Source organism: Tamandua tetradactyla, chromosome 15 (genome assembly GCF_023851605.1).
Source record: "Tamandua tetradactyla isolate mTamTet1 chromosome 15, mTamTet1.pri, whole genome shotgun sequence".
NCBI lineage: Eukaryota > Metazoa > Chordata > Mammalia > Pilosa > Myrmecophagidae > Tamandua > Tamandua tetradactyla.
In genome coordinates, this window is record NC_135341.1 from 56,547,952 (window position 1) to 56,562,654 (window position 14,703).

The 14,703-nt window shown below is 38.7% G+C and overlaps 1 protein-coding gene across 4 annotated transcripts in view; it reads right to left on the bottom strand.

The window, feature by feature from the left end:
- The window catches only part of STT3B (STT3 oligosaccharyltransferase complex catalytic subunit B), a 162,540-nt gene that overhangs the window by 36,182 nt on the left and 111,655 nt on the right, over window positions 1-14,703 (bottom strand). For all 4 annotated transcript variants that reach the window (XM_077129923.1, XM_077129924.1, XM_077129926.1 and 1 more), the window contains exons 6-7: window positions 9,959-10,057; window positions 8,014-8,160 (exon numbers count right to left, since the gene is read on the bottom strand). In XM_077129923.1, coding sequence (XP_076986038.1) covers window positions 8,014-8,160; window positions 9,959-10,057 — 246 coding nt within the window. The remainder of the gene's footprint in view (window positions 1-8,013; window positions 8,161-9,958; window positions 10,058-14,703) is intronic.

The window sequence follows — 14,703 nt, forward strand, 5'->3', positions numbered from 1 at the left end:
TCCTGCTTTGGCTGGTGAGCCTCTCCTGTGGAGTTCATCCAGGCCATCCATTGGAGTCATCGGATTCGCAGCCTGCCCTGTGGATTTTGGACTCTGCGTTCCTACGGTCACGTGAGACACTTCATAAATTTTATATTTGCAAGTGTTCCCTGTTGATTCTGTTTCTCTAGAGAACCCTAACTAATACATCTTGGTACCGGGAGTGGTTCTTAAGGAACAGAATCTTAAAAATGGGTTTTTATGAATGGTTTTCTACTCTGACTGGGCTCAGAGACACTAAGGACTCTGATTCCCGTAATCAGAATGACACTCCCAATCCATGGACTGAGTTGGCAAAGGAGATAGTCAAAATATCATCATTCGATTCTCCTAATGCTTCGCTTGTACGAAGCCAGACTCTGGGGGATAATGTTTTTGACACCTTTACAGAGTTTTGTAGAAATAAGAGTTATAGAGATGTTGGTTGGTTGTTGTTAGATACACTGTCTACATTAAAGGGTGAAAGGGATGGGCTTAAGGCTTCAAACAAGAAGCTTAAGTGCCGTCTGAAAGATGTAGAGGTTTCTATGAGTATCCTGAAGGAAAATTTTATTTCCTGTAGCCGTAGACTTGAGATCTCTGAAAATCAGACTCAGAATCTTATTGTTAGAGTAGCAACTTTACAACGTAAACTGAAATCTCAGTCTTGCATGGTGTCTGCCGTTAAAGTGAGGGCATTGATTGGAAAGGAGTGGGACCCTGAAAAATGGGATGGTGACATATGGATTGATAATGATGTTGGGGGTGAGGTTGAAACCCTAGACCATGCTGAGCCTTCTTTAGATAACCCTGTAATAGTCTGCCCTGAGGACATAGCTGCCCCACCTCCAGCCTGCCTTGAGGAATTAGCCACCCAACCTCCTCCTGAAGGGATTAGCCCTAGAGTTATTAATCCTGTCTCACCAGATGAAACTGCAAATGAAAGCCCTGAAGCAAATGGCTTGGAAGATATTTCTAATTCTTTTCATGACCCACCCCCACCACCCCTCATTTCTTCTAGACCTATAACTAGACTAAAGTCCCAACAGGCCCCTAAAGGTGAGGTACAAAGTATCACACATGAGGAGGTACGTTATACTCCAAAAGAACTGTGTGAGTTTTCCAATTTATATAGACAGAAATCAGGGGAATATGTGTGGCAATGGATTTTAAGAGTGTGGGATAATGGTGGGAGGAATATAAGGCTGGATCAGGCTGAATTTATTGATATGGGCCCACTAAGCAGAGATTCTGCATTCAATGTTATAGCTAGAGCAGTTAGAAAAGGTGTTAACAGCTTGTTTGGGTGGTTGGTTGAAACATGGATCAAAAGGTGGCCAACATTACCTGAAGTTGAAATGCCAGAACTGCCCTGGTATAATGTAGATGAGGGGATCCAGAGGCTTAGAGAGATTGGGATGTTAGAGTGGATTTATCAGGCAAAGCCTGCTCTTACACCCCAGGAATGCCCAGAGGATGCACCTTTTACCAGAACAGTGAGAAATAAATTTGTGAGACTAGCACCATCATCCCTCAAGAGCTCTGTGGTCACACTTCTCTGTAGGTCAGATATTACTGTAGGAACTGCTGTCACTGAGCTGGAATCCTTAAACACAATGGGGATGACAGGATCCCGAGTTGGCAGAAGCCAGGTGGCAGCACTTAATCACCAAAGACAGGGTAGACGTGGGTATTATAATAGACAACAAACTCAAAGGACAATGCTCAAAAGCATCAAAATTATATGACACGCAGAGATTTGTGGCATTGGCTAGTAAATCATGGGGTACCTAGAAATACAATAGAAGGGCAGTCTACTAAATTCTTGTTGGAGCTGTATAAACAAAAGAGTTCTAGGTCATGGGAACAGAAGTCTAACCTGAATTACAAAAACACAGAGTCACGGCCCCTTAACCAATTTCCAGACTTGAAACAGTTTACAGACCCTGAGCCCCTTGAATGAAGGGGAGGCCAGGTCCCTATGGGGAAGAAACCTGTTACACTGCCACAAATTTATACTGTTAACCTTCCTCTAAGTCTTCCCCAAGGAGACCGACGGCCTTTTACCAGGGTAACTGTGCATTGGGGAAAAGGAAATGATCAGATATTTCGGGGATTATTAGACACTGGTTCAGAAGTGACATTAATTCCAGGGGACCCAAAACGTCACTCTGGACCACCAGTCAGAGTGGGGGCTTATGGAGGCCAGGTGATCAATGGAGTTTTAGCTCAGGTCTGTCTCACAGTGGGTCCAGTGGGCCCCCGGACCCATCCTGTAGTTATTTCCCCAGTTCCGGAATGTATAATTGGCATAGACATACTGAGCAACTGGCAGAATCCCCACGTTGGTTCTCTAACTCGTGCAGTGAGGGCTATTATGGTGGGAAAGGCCAAGTGGAAGCCACTAGAACTGCCCCTACCAAGCAAAATAGTAAACCAAAAGCAATACCGTATTCCAGGAGGGATTGCAGAGATTACTGCCACTCTTAAGGACTTGAAAGATGTAGGGGTGGTGATTCCCACCACATCCCCATTCAACTCTCCTATTTGGCCTGTGCAGAAAACAGATGGGTCTTGGAGAATGACAGTGGATTATCGTAAACTCAACCAGGTGGTAACTCCAATTGCAGCTGCTGTTCCAGATGTAGTATCATTGCTTGAGCAAATCAATACATCCCCTGGTACCTGGTATGCAGCTATTGATCTGGCAAATGCTTTTTTCTCAATAGCTATTAGTAAGGACCACCAGAAACAGTTTGCTTTCAGCTGGCAAGGTCAGCAATATACTTTCACTGTCCTACCTCAGGGGTATATCAACTCTCCAGCCCTATGTCATAATCTTGTTCGCAGAGACCTTGATCGTTTCTCCCTCCCACAAGACATCACACTGGTCCATTATATTGATGATATCATGTTGATTGGACCTAGTGAGCAAGAAGTAGCAACTACTCTAGATTTATTGGTAAGGCATTTGCGTGTCAGAGGATGGGAGATAAATCCAACAAAAATACAGGGGCCTTCCAGCTCAGTAAAATTTTTAGGTGTCCAGTGGTGTGGGGCATGTCGAGATATCCCTTCTAAGGTGAAGGATAAATTGCTGCATCTGGCCCCTCCCACAACCAAAAAAGAGGCACAACGCCTAGTTGGCCTTTTTGGATTTTGGTGACAACATATTCCTCATTTGGGTGTGCTACTCCGGCCCATTTATCGAGTGACCAGAAAAGCTGCTAATTTTGAGTGGGGACCTGAACAAGAGGAGGCTCTGCGACAGGTCCAGGCTGCTGTGCAAGCTGCTCTGCCACTTGGGCCATATGATCCAGCAGATCCAATGGTGCTGGAAGTGTCAGTGGCAAATAGAGATGCTGTCTGGAGCCTTTGGCAGGCCGCTGTAGGAGAATCACAACGCAGACCCTTAGAATTTTGGAGCAAAGCCTTACCATCTGCTCCAGATAACTACTCTCCTTTTGAGAAACAGCTTTTGGCCTGCTACTGGGCCTTAGTAGAGACTGAATGCTTAACCATGGGCCACCAAGTTACCATGAGACCTGAGTTGCCTATCATGAGTTGGGTGTTGTCTGACCCACCAAGCCATAAAGTTGGGCATGCACAGCAGCACTCTATTTTAAAGTGGAAATGGTATATACGAGATAGAGCCAGAGCAGGTCCTGAAGGCACAAGTAAGTTACATGAAGAAGTGGCACAAATGCCCATGGTTTCCACTCCTGCTGCCACATTACCTTCTCTTTCCCAGACCAGAGCTATGGCCTCTTGGGGTGTTCCTTACAGTGAATTGACTGAGGAAGAGAAAACTCGGGCCTGGTTTACAGATGGTTCAGCACGATATGCAGGTACCACCCGAAAGTGGACAGCTGCAGCATTACAACCCCTTTCTGGGGTGTCCTTGAAGGACAGTGGTGAGGGGAAATCCTCCCAGTGGGCAGAACTTCGAGCAGTGCACCTGGTTGTTCATTTTGCTTGGAAGGAAAACTGGCCAGAGGTGCGTTTGTATACTGACTCATGGGCTGCTGCTAATGGTTTGGCTGGATGGTCAGGGACTTGGAAAGACCATAATTGGAAAATTGGTGACAAAGAGGTCTGGGGAAGAAGTATGTGGATAGACCTTTCTGAGTGGGCTAAAAACATGAAGATATTTGTGTCCCATGTGAATGCACACCAGAGGGTGACTTCAGCAGAGGAAGATTTTAATAATCAAGTGGATAAGATGACCCGCTCTATGGATACCAGTCAGCCTCTTTCCCCAGCAACTCCTGTTATTGCCCAATGGGCTCATGAACAAAGTGGTCATGGTGGTAGGGATGGAGGTTATGCATGGGCTCAGCAACATGGACTTCCACTCACCAAGCCTGACCTGGCTACAGCCACTGCTGAGTGCCCAATCTGCCAGCAGCAGAGACCCACACTCAGCCCCCGATATGGCACCATTCCCCGAGGTGACCAGCCAGCTACATGGTGGCAGGTTGATTACATTGGGCCACTCCCTTCATGGAAGGGGCAGCGATTTGTTCTAACTGGAATAGACACATACTCTGGATATGGGTTTGCTTTCCCTGCACGCAATGCTTCTGCCAAAACTACTATCCGTGGGCTTACAGAATGCCTTATCCATCGTCATGGCATTCCACATAGCATTGCTTCGGATCAAGGAACACACTTCACAGCAAATGAAGTGCGGGAATGGGCACATGCTCATGGAATTCTCTGGTCTTACCATGTTCCCCATCATCCAGAAGCTGCTGGATTGATAGAACGGTGGAATGGCCTTTTGAAAACTCAATTACGGTGCCAACTAGGTGGCAAAAACTTGAAAGGCTGGGGTAATGTTCTTCAGGAAGCTGTGTATGCTCTGAATCAGCGTCCACTGTATGGTGCTGTTTCTCCCATAGCCAGGATCCATGGGTCCAGGAACCAAGGGGTGGAAATGGGTGTGGTGCCACTCACTATTACTCCTAGTGATCCACTGGGAAAATTTTTGCTTCCTGTCCCTGCTACCCTGAGTTCTGCTGGTCTACAGGTTTTAGTTCCAAAATGGGGTGTGCTTTCTCCAGGAGAAACAACAGTGATACCACTAAACTGGAAGTTAAGATTGCCACCTGGCCACTTTGGGCTACTTATGCCTCTGGATCAACACACCAAGAAGGGGATTACATTATTGTCTGGGGTAATTGACCCTGACTATCAGAAGGAAGTCGGACTGCAACTACATAATGGAGGTAAAGAAGAGTTTTCTTGGAATATAGGAGATCCCCTGGGGCGTCTATTAGTACTACCATGCCCTGTGATTAAAATCAATGGAAAACTGCAACAACACAATCCAGGCAGGACCACTAATGGCTCTGAGACTTCAGGAATGAAGGTTTGGGTCACCCCACCAGGCAAAGAACCACGGCCAGCTGAAGTGCTTGCTGAGGGGAAAGGGAACATGGAATGGGTAGTGGAAGAAGGTAGTGATAAATATGAACTTCGACCACATGATCAGTTACAGAAACGAGGACTGTAATGCTGTTTTGTTTGTGTTATACTATTTAAGTTGTAAGATATCAAGTTTAAGAATGAATGCTGCCCAAGGATTTGCACGCTATTCTGGAGAGATTTAATGTGTTTCCAGTTATATGCAGGACAGTTGAGTAGTGTCAGGTAAAAGAAAAAATGTGTATTTATTTGTTTTCATTTGGAAATTAAGTATGGTCTAAGGTGATATATATATATATATATGTGCCAAGTTGACAAGGGGTGGACTGTCATGGTTAGGGACAGGTGTCAACTTGGCCAAGTTGTGGTACCTGTTCATCTGATTGGGCAAGTGCTGGCCTGTCTGTTGCAATGAGGACATTTCATAGGATTAGGTCATGATCACGTCAGCTACATCCACAGCTGATTCCATTTGTAATCAGCCAAAGGGGAGTGTCTTCTGCAATTAGTGATGCTAAATCCAATCATGGGAAGCCTTTTAAGGAGGACTCAGAGGAGACAGGTTCCATTCCTGCTTTGGCTGGTGAGCCTCTCCTGTGGAGTTCATCCAGGCCATCCATTGGAGTCATCGGATTCGCAGCCTGCCCTGTGGATTTTGGACTCTGCATTCCCATGGTCACGTGAGACACTTTCATAAATTTTATATTTGCAAGTGTTCCCTGTTGATTCTGTTTCTCTAGAGAACCCTAACTAATACACCTGCCAAACCCAATCATTCCAGCCAACCCTAAAGAACACCTAGGGCAATATATAAGATACCACAAGGGTTCCATGCACTGGTGTAACTTTTCAGAAACCTACAACCTCCAGATGGGTCCCTGGACCAGAAAAGTCCTGAAACCTAGAGAGCCCAGCCTTTTCAGAATATCAGATAGTTCCACTTCCCTACCCCATATTAGTTACAGACCCTTCCAACATGAAAAAGTTAGAATGGTCATAGTCAAACACCCCTAAAGAGAGGGACAGAAAGATCAAAGGTGATGGTGGAGTTACGCAGCGAAGACAGGATTTAACAAAGTTTAGGGTTGCTGAATCATTAAACTGATATCTCTTTTAATCTCCAGTATCTTAGAATAGCTAGAAGTAAAAACCTAAATTGTGGACTTATAACCCATGTTAAACTCTGAAATATGATCCACAACTAATTGTGGTGTTGTGCTCTGAAATGTATTGCTTTCTGTATATATGTTATTTTTCACGAAAAAGAAAGAAAAATAGTCGATTGTGGTGATAAAAAATATTTAGGCCTCCTATCCTCCTATATTCTGAAGCAGCTAGATGGAAAAATCTGAGAGGATCGTATGGTAGCCCATGACAAACTTTGGGATCTGTCCTGTAACTTCTTGTTGAAGAGTGCTTTGAAAACTATTTCTTTTTTATTTCTTTGCTTTGTATATATACTACACAAAAAAGTGAAGAAAAAAAATGATTGGTTGACATAAGAGCAATAAACATTAAATTCCATTAATTAATACTGAGAAAAAAAAAAAGAAATGCAGAAAAGGTTTATTCTAAATCACTGGAAAAGCAAAAGAGTCCCTGTTCCTAGCATTCTGGTCTCATGTTTTCAATTTCACTTTCTATCATTTAACTCTTTAAAAGATATCCATAAATCAAAATTCATAGCTAAGAGATTATTGACACACACAGATACACACACATAAAATATGATAAAGACTATTATAATAGTGAGAAGTTGCCTAAGGTTGTGGGACTGCAGAGAAAATATTTTTATATTTGAAGGTGTTTCTACACCATTTGTGATTTGGGCAAATTTTACTGAATTTGGGATCTGTTTTAAAGGAATAGCCTTGGAAGTTCAATGATTATTACTGAAGAGATTATGAGAACTTTGGAGATTTAACTTCCTGGAGGTATGTGTTCAGATTTCGAAAAAGTATAAAACACAGAAATATGTGTGTAAGTATCCAGATGTTTTTCTCTTCTCCCAAGGTAAGTATCCAGATGTTTTTCTCTTTTCAAGGAGAATTTGTTTACATTAGAGAGATTAAGTTTCTCTTCTGTCAGTAAAGAAGGTGGCAATTAAGTTCTCAGATTCATATATATGGGGTTCCTCTCCTGCAGTGCACACTCCTTTGTATATGCAGGCCAATTTATCGGGCTCCCATTGCATCACCCCACAAGGAGGAAAGGCTGGGAAAGACTGGGACAAGAAGGCAGTGATTATTGCTAAAAAGTAATGACAATACTGATCTATGCTCCAGAATTCCTGTGTTTACTTCTAGGATAAAATGAATAAATATAGATATTAAAATGTAACATATGTATTTATCGTCAACATAATAAATTAGTGTAAAAAACCCACAATTTAGAGTAATGTTTTTCAGATTTTAGAACCTCTATTATTTTTATATTGGTTGTAACGAATGTAACCAAAGTATTTGACCTACTGGATTAAATAAAATGTAAAAAAAATTTGTAATAGACTTTTGTTTTTGAATAATCTGGAGACAAGATTCACATCGTACAGGTGATGACACCTACCTGTATAAGTCAAATAGATGACACTAAGGAATACGGCACCTGCAGCTAATGATACACCCAAAAAGAAAAGGGTCTGGAACTCTTGTTTGGTTAAGCGGTCTCTTAGATACTGCAAGAAAGCATAAGCTTGCAGCAATGCAAAGACACCTATTAAAGAAAAAGGTTATATAAATAATCAACAAAGCACTTTTCCAAAGTATTTAAAAATGCTCATTTGAAAGATCTTAGAATATACCTAACCATTCATATGAAAGACTGATAATTTCTTCTAGCCAGAATTTTGTTGTCAATTGACAACTAACCAATTAATACATCCCCAAAATTATCTTATCCATTTTTTCCCCAAATGATCAGCATTCACATACATGCACCTATTGTCATGGACCACCAGGCAAGAAAAATTCCATTTGAATGCTTGAAGCGTATGTAACATATTGAATTCCTCCCTTTTCCCCATATTTTACAAGCATGTTTTCTGGGAAAAAGGTAATAAAAATGTCATCTGAATACAGCCTAAAAATTTGCTTTGCTCAAGAACAGAAGTGACACGATTGAGAAATCCCAATATATATAGTTACTGTTAATAACTGAGTGATGGTATATGACCTTAATTACGTATTTAGATAAGATTCTGAATTAGTAAGTATGCTAAGACACCCAAAATTCAAGCAACAATAGCAAAAAGTACATAACTGTCAAATCATAAAAAACGTAATACAAAAACACAAGGTATAAAAATTTAAACAAAGAAGTCATGAGACATCTGGAATAAGGATTTTAGGAAATTATAATAGCATACATGCATAAAAAGTCAGCTGACTGTGTATTTGTAAAAGCAATACTTTATATGATTATATACTCAAAACTGAATACACGTCTGTCTATGTTCAAATTATTACTTGGTAATCTATAATATCAAATTAGAAATGGAAGCAAAAGTACTTCATAAATTTTAAAGTGCTAAATAATAGTAAGGTAGTGATCCTTAACATTTTTAGGAGATTTCAATCCCCAGTGAGAATCTGTAATAAAAGCTATGGAATTTCAGCTCAGAAAGCTATATATATCTATAAAATAAATATTTACGAACTAAAATAACTACCTACATACTTCTTATGGGTCATGGAACTCAGGGTGAGAATCTCTAAGTTTATTCATTTATCTTCCCATTTTCTTGGTTATGACCCAGATTAGTAATAGCAGAGTACTGCTTTTATGGAGGAAGATGATAAAAAATGACTTTATGTCAATGTAAAAGTCATTAATTTCAATTAGTAGATACAGATAGAATATCATTTTAGTGAGACAGAAGGGACATAAAAATCAAATGTTCCATCTAAATTTGCTGAAATGGAAGCTCAGTAGTACAGTAAACACATGATGGATTACTGTTTAAAATTTGTTTATACAAAGCAAATGTTAGTTATTTAGTATTTGCAAATAATATGGATTATGCAAAAAGGGATGTTTTACCTTTTTTTTTTCTTTTCACCCCTAATGCCAGGGTGAACTTATACAGCCCTCACCCTGGTCCCACAGAGACCACTTGTTTCAACTCTTATAGGATATCTCTGGGCTTTGGTTGGTGGTATTAACAAGAGCTGCTTTTAGTTCTTTCTCAGTTTTGTGTACCAGCTTTTTGTACTTTCTCACACAGTTTTGTCTTACCTTTTTGAAGACAGCAGTCACTAGGTAGAGAGACACTTTATCAGAACATATCAGAAATTCTTAACAAAACTCTAAATGATATTCACATTTTAAAAGGGTTATGTTTTAGAACCTGTATGATGAAAATTAAAACATAAATATAAGCAAAACAAAAAACCTTCATTACTAATCTGGGTCATAACCAAGAAAATGGGGAGATAAATGAATTATCTTAGAAAAGTGACCAATTATACATTCACATATTCTTTAGAAGGAAAATGAATTATTTTTTTCATACCTGCAGCTGCCATGTGTTCACTTGTTCGGATTGGCTGGAATCCCACAAAGGGTATTTGCATGGATAATATTAAACCAACAATGTAGAAAGTGCTATATGCTATAAAGAAAAATAGGAAACAAGGACAATTTACTACTACCATTAGGTACTCAAAACAGAAATGTACACATAAGCATTACTTTTTTTTTAGCAAAAGTTTTAACTGAATTTAAGACTAGAATCTTGAAGTCACTGTTCTGTTTGATGGTTAGTCATACATTTCAAACTGGCAGATTCTTTCTGCTAATTTTTAAAAAATAATATTTTGCAGAACATCACTTAGACTAGTTTATCAACTTGTACTTCTTTCCTTCTCCCAAATCAAGTTTGTTTCAATCTGACATTTGTAATCACTGACCATGACCCAAGAAGCTACATAATATATATGTGAAATATGTGAACACTATTCCTATTGGCATTAATAAAAAATGTGTGACGTAATGAATGCTTATCACTGCCACTAGATGATATTTTCTCAAAAACTAACTCATTATAAGGCAAGTTAATTGGAAACACTGTAATTGAGAAATTATTAGAAATGAAGATAATACCCTTCTGAAATAAGTTAATGTGAAAATAATTCCATTTATAGCATTTATTCACATCATCTAATGAAGAACGTTCAATAATTAGTTGGTGGCAAAACAGCTAATCTAACTGTTAAAAAAAAAGACATGGGGGCATATTTAGGGATAGCAAATTGGCAGAGATATAAATAATACACTTTTCCCCTTCACCTAATTTAGATAAGAAAGAATGCTTAAATGCTTTTAAAAGAAACTCATGTATAGAAAGTAAATTATCGTCATCAATTCAAATGTTAAGTTGCCTCCTAAGCTGTCTGACAAGAGATGACTAAAGATGGTGTTAGAAGAAAGACAGGAAGCTCATATAAATTTAACAAGCAGGGATAATATATGTGAATAAAGTTTTCAGTGACCTCAAGCTAAGGGAAGTACTGGCTGTCTAGGAGACTGAAGAAGTAATCCATCCAACACCGTACTTTCCAGACACATTAATGTTGGAATGGAACTCCCTTCAAATACAATCAAAGTTAAATAATAATTGCTATGTCAAAGGGGTAGTCAGTCACATGATAATTGTCAACCAATCAATGTGTCTCTTACTATCAATATCTCTTAAAAATCAGTCTTGTGCTGAAGCTCTGATGAAGAATCAGAGACAGAATCAGAAGAAAGTGAGAACAAGATCATTGTGTGACCCTGAAAACTATTTAAGAATAAAAATATTCAGTCTCCTTCATACAGAATAGTTTGGACTAGAAGATTTGTAAGATCCTCACAATTATAACCTAAGATTCCATAAGCAATAAGCATTTTAGCCATTCAGAGTAAGTAAAGAAATTAGAACCCTGGATGTGCTGGTTTGAAAGGATTTACGTACCCTAGAAAAGCCATGATTTAATCCTAAGCAGTCTTGTGGGAACAACCATTCCTCTTAATTCTCAATTTGATTGGATTATCTCCATGGAGATGTGACTCAATCAGTGTGGGTATTTAACTTGATTATATAGAGATGTGACTCCACCCATTTGGGTAGGTCTTGATTAATTTACTAGAATCCTATAAAAGAGAAGAAATTTTGGAGAATGTGGAAGATTCAGAGAGAGCAGAGAAGAATGACATAGCCACAAGAAGCCAGGGACCTTTGCAGATGAAAAAGGAAAACACCTCCCGGGGAGCTTCAAGAAACAGGAAGCCAGGAGAGAAAGCTAGCAGATGACGCCGTGTTTCTCATGTGCCCTTCCAGCCAAGAGAGAAATCCTGACTGTGTTCACCATGTGCCTTCTCACTTGAGAGAGAAACCCTGAATTTCATTAGCCTTCTTGAACCAAGGTATCTTTACCTGGATGCCTTACATTGGACATTTCTATAGACTTGTTTTAAGTGGGACATTTTCTTGGCCTCAGAACTGTAAACTAGCAACTTATTAAATTCCTCTTTTATAAGCCATTCCGTTTCTGGTATATTGCATTCCAGTAGCTAACAAATTAGAACACTAGGCACAACTAGAAAGTCCAAGCCTGAGAAATCTTACATGATTTATTTATGGTTTTATTACAGTTAAATAAATCCACCCACCTCCAAATGCCACAATCACCTCTGAGATAAGATTTCTGTTTATTATAAACATAAGTGAGTACCAAATGCTATAACACTGTCATAGAATTTGGACTGAATATGATAAACAACTAGCTATACTGAATGAAATGGTAAACTCTTACTGATTGGCTTTACTTGCAAAAATAATACATGCTTTGTGCTTAAAAACAACAACAGTAAAAATGAAAGCCCACACCATTTTACTCTCTTCACTCTAAATCACACTCTCCAAAAAAAATTCAGTGGAAGGTAGAGGGGATACACATACACATATTCATATTCACATTTGCATTCATTCTTTCTCTAAATGGGACCATACTTTTCTTGGCAACGTAAAAATTTCAGCAATCACTGGCTTGATAACTATAGGTGGCTTCCTCTTAGGCATTTGCTCAAGTTCATTTCCAGGTATATTCAAACTGTTGATTCAACAGTTTCAGGCAAATTCAAGAAAGAGCAGATATACTAGAGTTCAAGCTAGTAAGTGGGGAGATGAATTCAAGAAAAAGAAACCCAATTTTAGGAGACAAATATTGCAAAAGGTCAGGCATGACTTTACTGTCAAATAAAGCTAAGCTAACAGAAACAGACAAGTTCTAAATCATATTCTACTTTTGAAACCTCTATCCAAATTAGCTTGATTTTATACTTAAATGCCTCAATGAGACAAATCTAGTAAATGTGATCTCTGTAATAATCCAAAGACAATTATTTTCTTTTAGAGAACTGGACTCAAGTCTTTCCTATTTTTGCTTATTTGTTATGGATCCTGAGATGTTTAAATAGGGTGATATGTGTTCTGTATCTCATAGAACCCTTTAACATAGATTAGGATTTCCATTAAACAGAATTCAGGACTGTCTGCAAAATAATATAAAATGTCAAACATCACAAACTCATTTTGCTTAATATTCCTCCTTAAATTAGTAAAATTACATATACATCTCTACACCTCAAATTAAATCCCATTTTAAAATCCACCTGTGTAGGTGACTTGAATAGCATCCCCACAAAATTCATGTCCGCCTGGAATCTCAAAATGTGACCTTATCTTGAAACAGGGTCTTTGCAGGTATAATTAGTTACATTAAAATAGGGTGATAATGAATTAGGGTAGATCGCAAATCCAATGACCAGTGTCCTCATAAAAGAGGACACATGGAGATACACAGAGGGAAGGTCATGTGATGATGGAGGCAAAGATGGAGTGGTGCATCTACAAGCCAAGGAATGTCGAGGATTGCCAACAAATACTAAAGGCTAAAAGAGGCAAGGAAGGATTCTCCCCTACAAATTTCAGAGGGAGCATGGACCTATCAACATCTTGATTTCAGGCTTCTAACCTCCAAAACCGTGAGAGAATACATTTCTATTGTTCTAAGTTACCCAGCCCTAGGAAACTAAAATACAGCATATTTAAAAAAACTTAAAAATTAGATACATTCAAGTAGAAAGTTATAATAAAACAACTGTGAATCTTTAAAATAAACCCAAATTTCCACTGCAAAATAAAAATATATGCTTTTCTCTAGACTTTATACTATAGCATCTAATAGTATTAAAGAATTATCTCTTTAATTTATTCATTCAAATATTAATTGTATCAAGTCTAAGTCTAAAAATAAAAAATTCTATTAAGATCAATCCTACCTCCTAAGAAGACTCGTAGCTAAGAAAATCAGTGCAGTCATGTATACAAATAACATTAATGCAACGCAGCAAGTATGTTATATTGGTAGGGTGAAAAATTCTATAAAGCCTTACAGGAAAGAGAGATCTTTTCTCTTCTTGACATGGGCTTTAAAATGGAAGCCAAGTTTGCCTGTACCACTCTCCAATGTTCTCAGAAGGCTTCAACAAAGGTCTTGCTTCATAGCAATCATTCCCCACCAATTTTTTCTTGAAGCCTCTAGGAACTGTGACCGAACTAACTCTACATCTACCACAACTACCTATCCACCTATTTTAACCTAATTTTTTTACACTTTAAACCAAAAGAATAAGGGCTTCCCATCAAAGTGGTGAACTCTAAGAAAATGCACAACACCAACAATGTTGTAAATCATTTATTACATTTGGAAAATGTTACCACACTGCCATCCTGTGGAAGTACAGTTACTGGCATTCATCACTGCAAATCATACTTTTATTATGCTATAAGAATTTGAGAAAAAAAATTACCATTAAAAAGATATAAGCAAGGTCTATTGTTTTAATTATTTTTAACCAAGGAAAATCTCTTTGATCTGGGATGGACAATAAGTAATCTTCTAAAACAGTCTAAACATCTTTTCACTTTTATGGTACTTTACTTATACTAGGGATATGGGCATAAGATTGGTGCACAAGATTGATGCAAAGAAATAAAACACTGCCCTCACCTTAATGAGCTCAAATGAGTTATTCTACAGAATAAAAGGCACTGAAATCTGAATCAAGGTCCAGTGAAATTTTAAGTTTGCAAAAACACCGGTTGTAACTGTTAAAAAGCTGAAAAAATCATTTGTCTAGAAATATGAATTTAAAGTTGATCTGGATCAGCTAAGGTAAATCAGAACACTGGGTAAAGGATGATATGGTCCA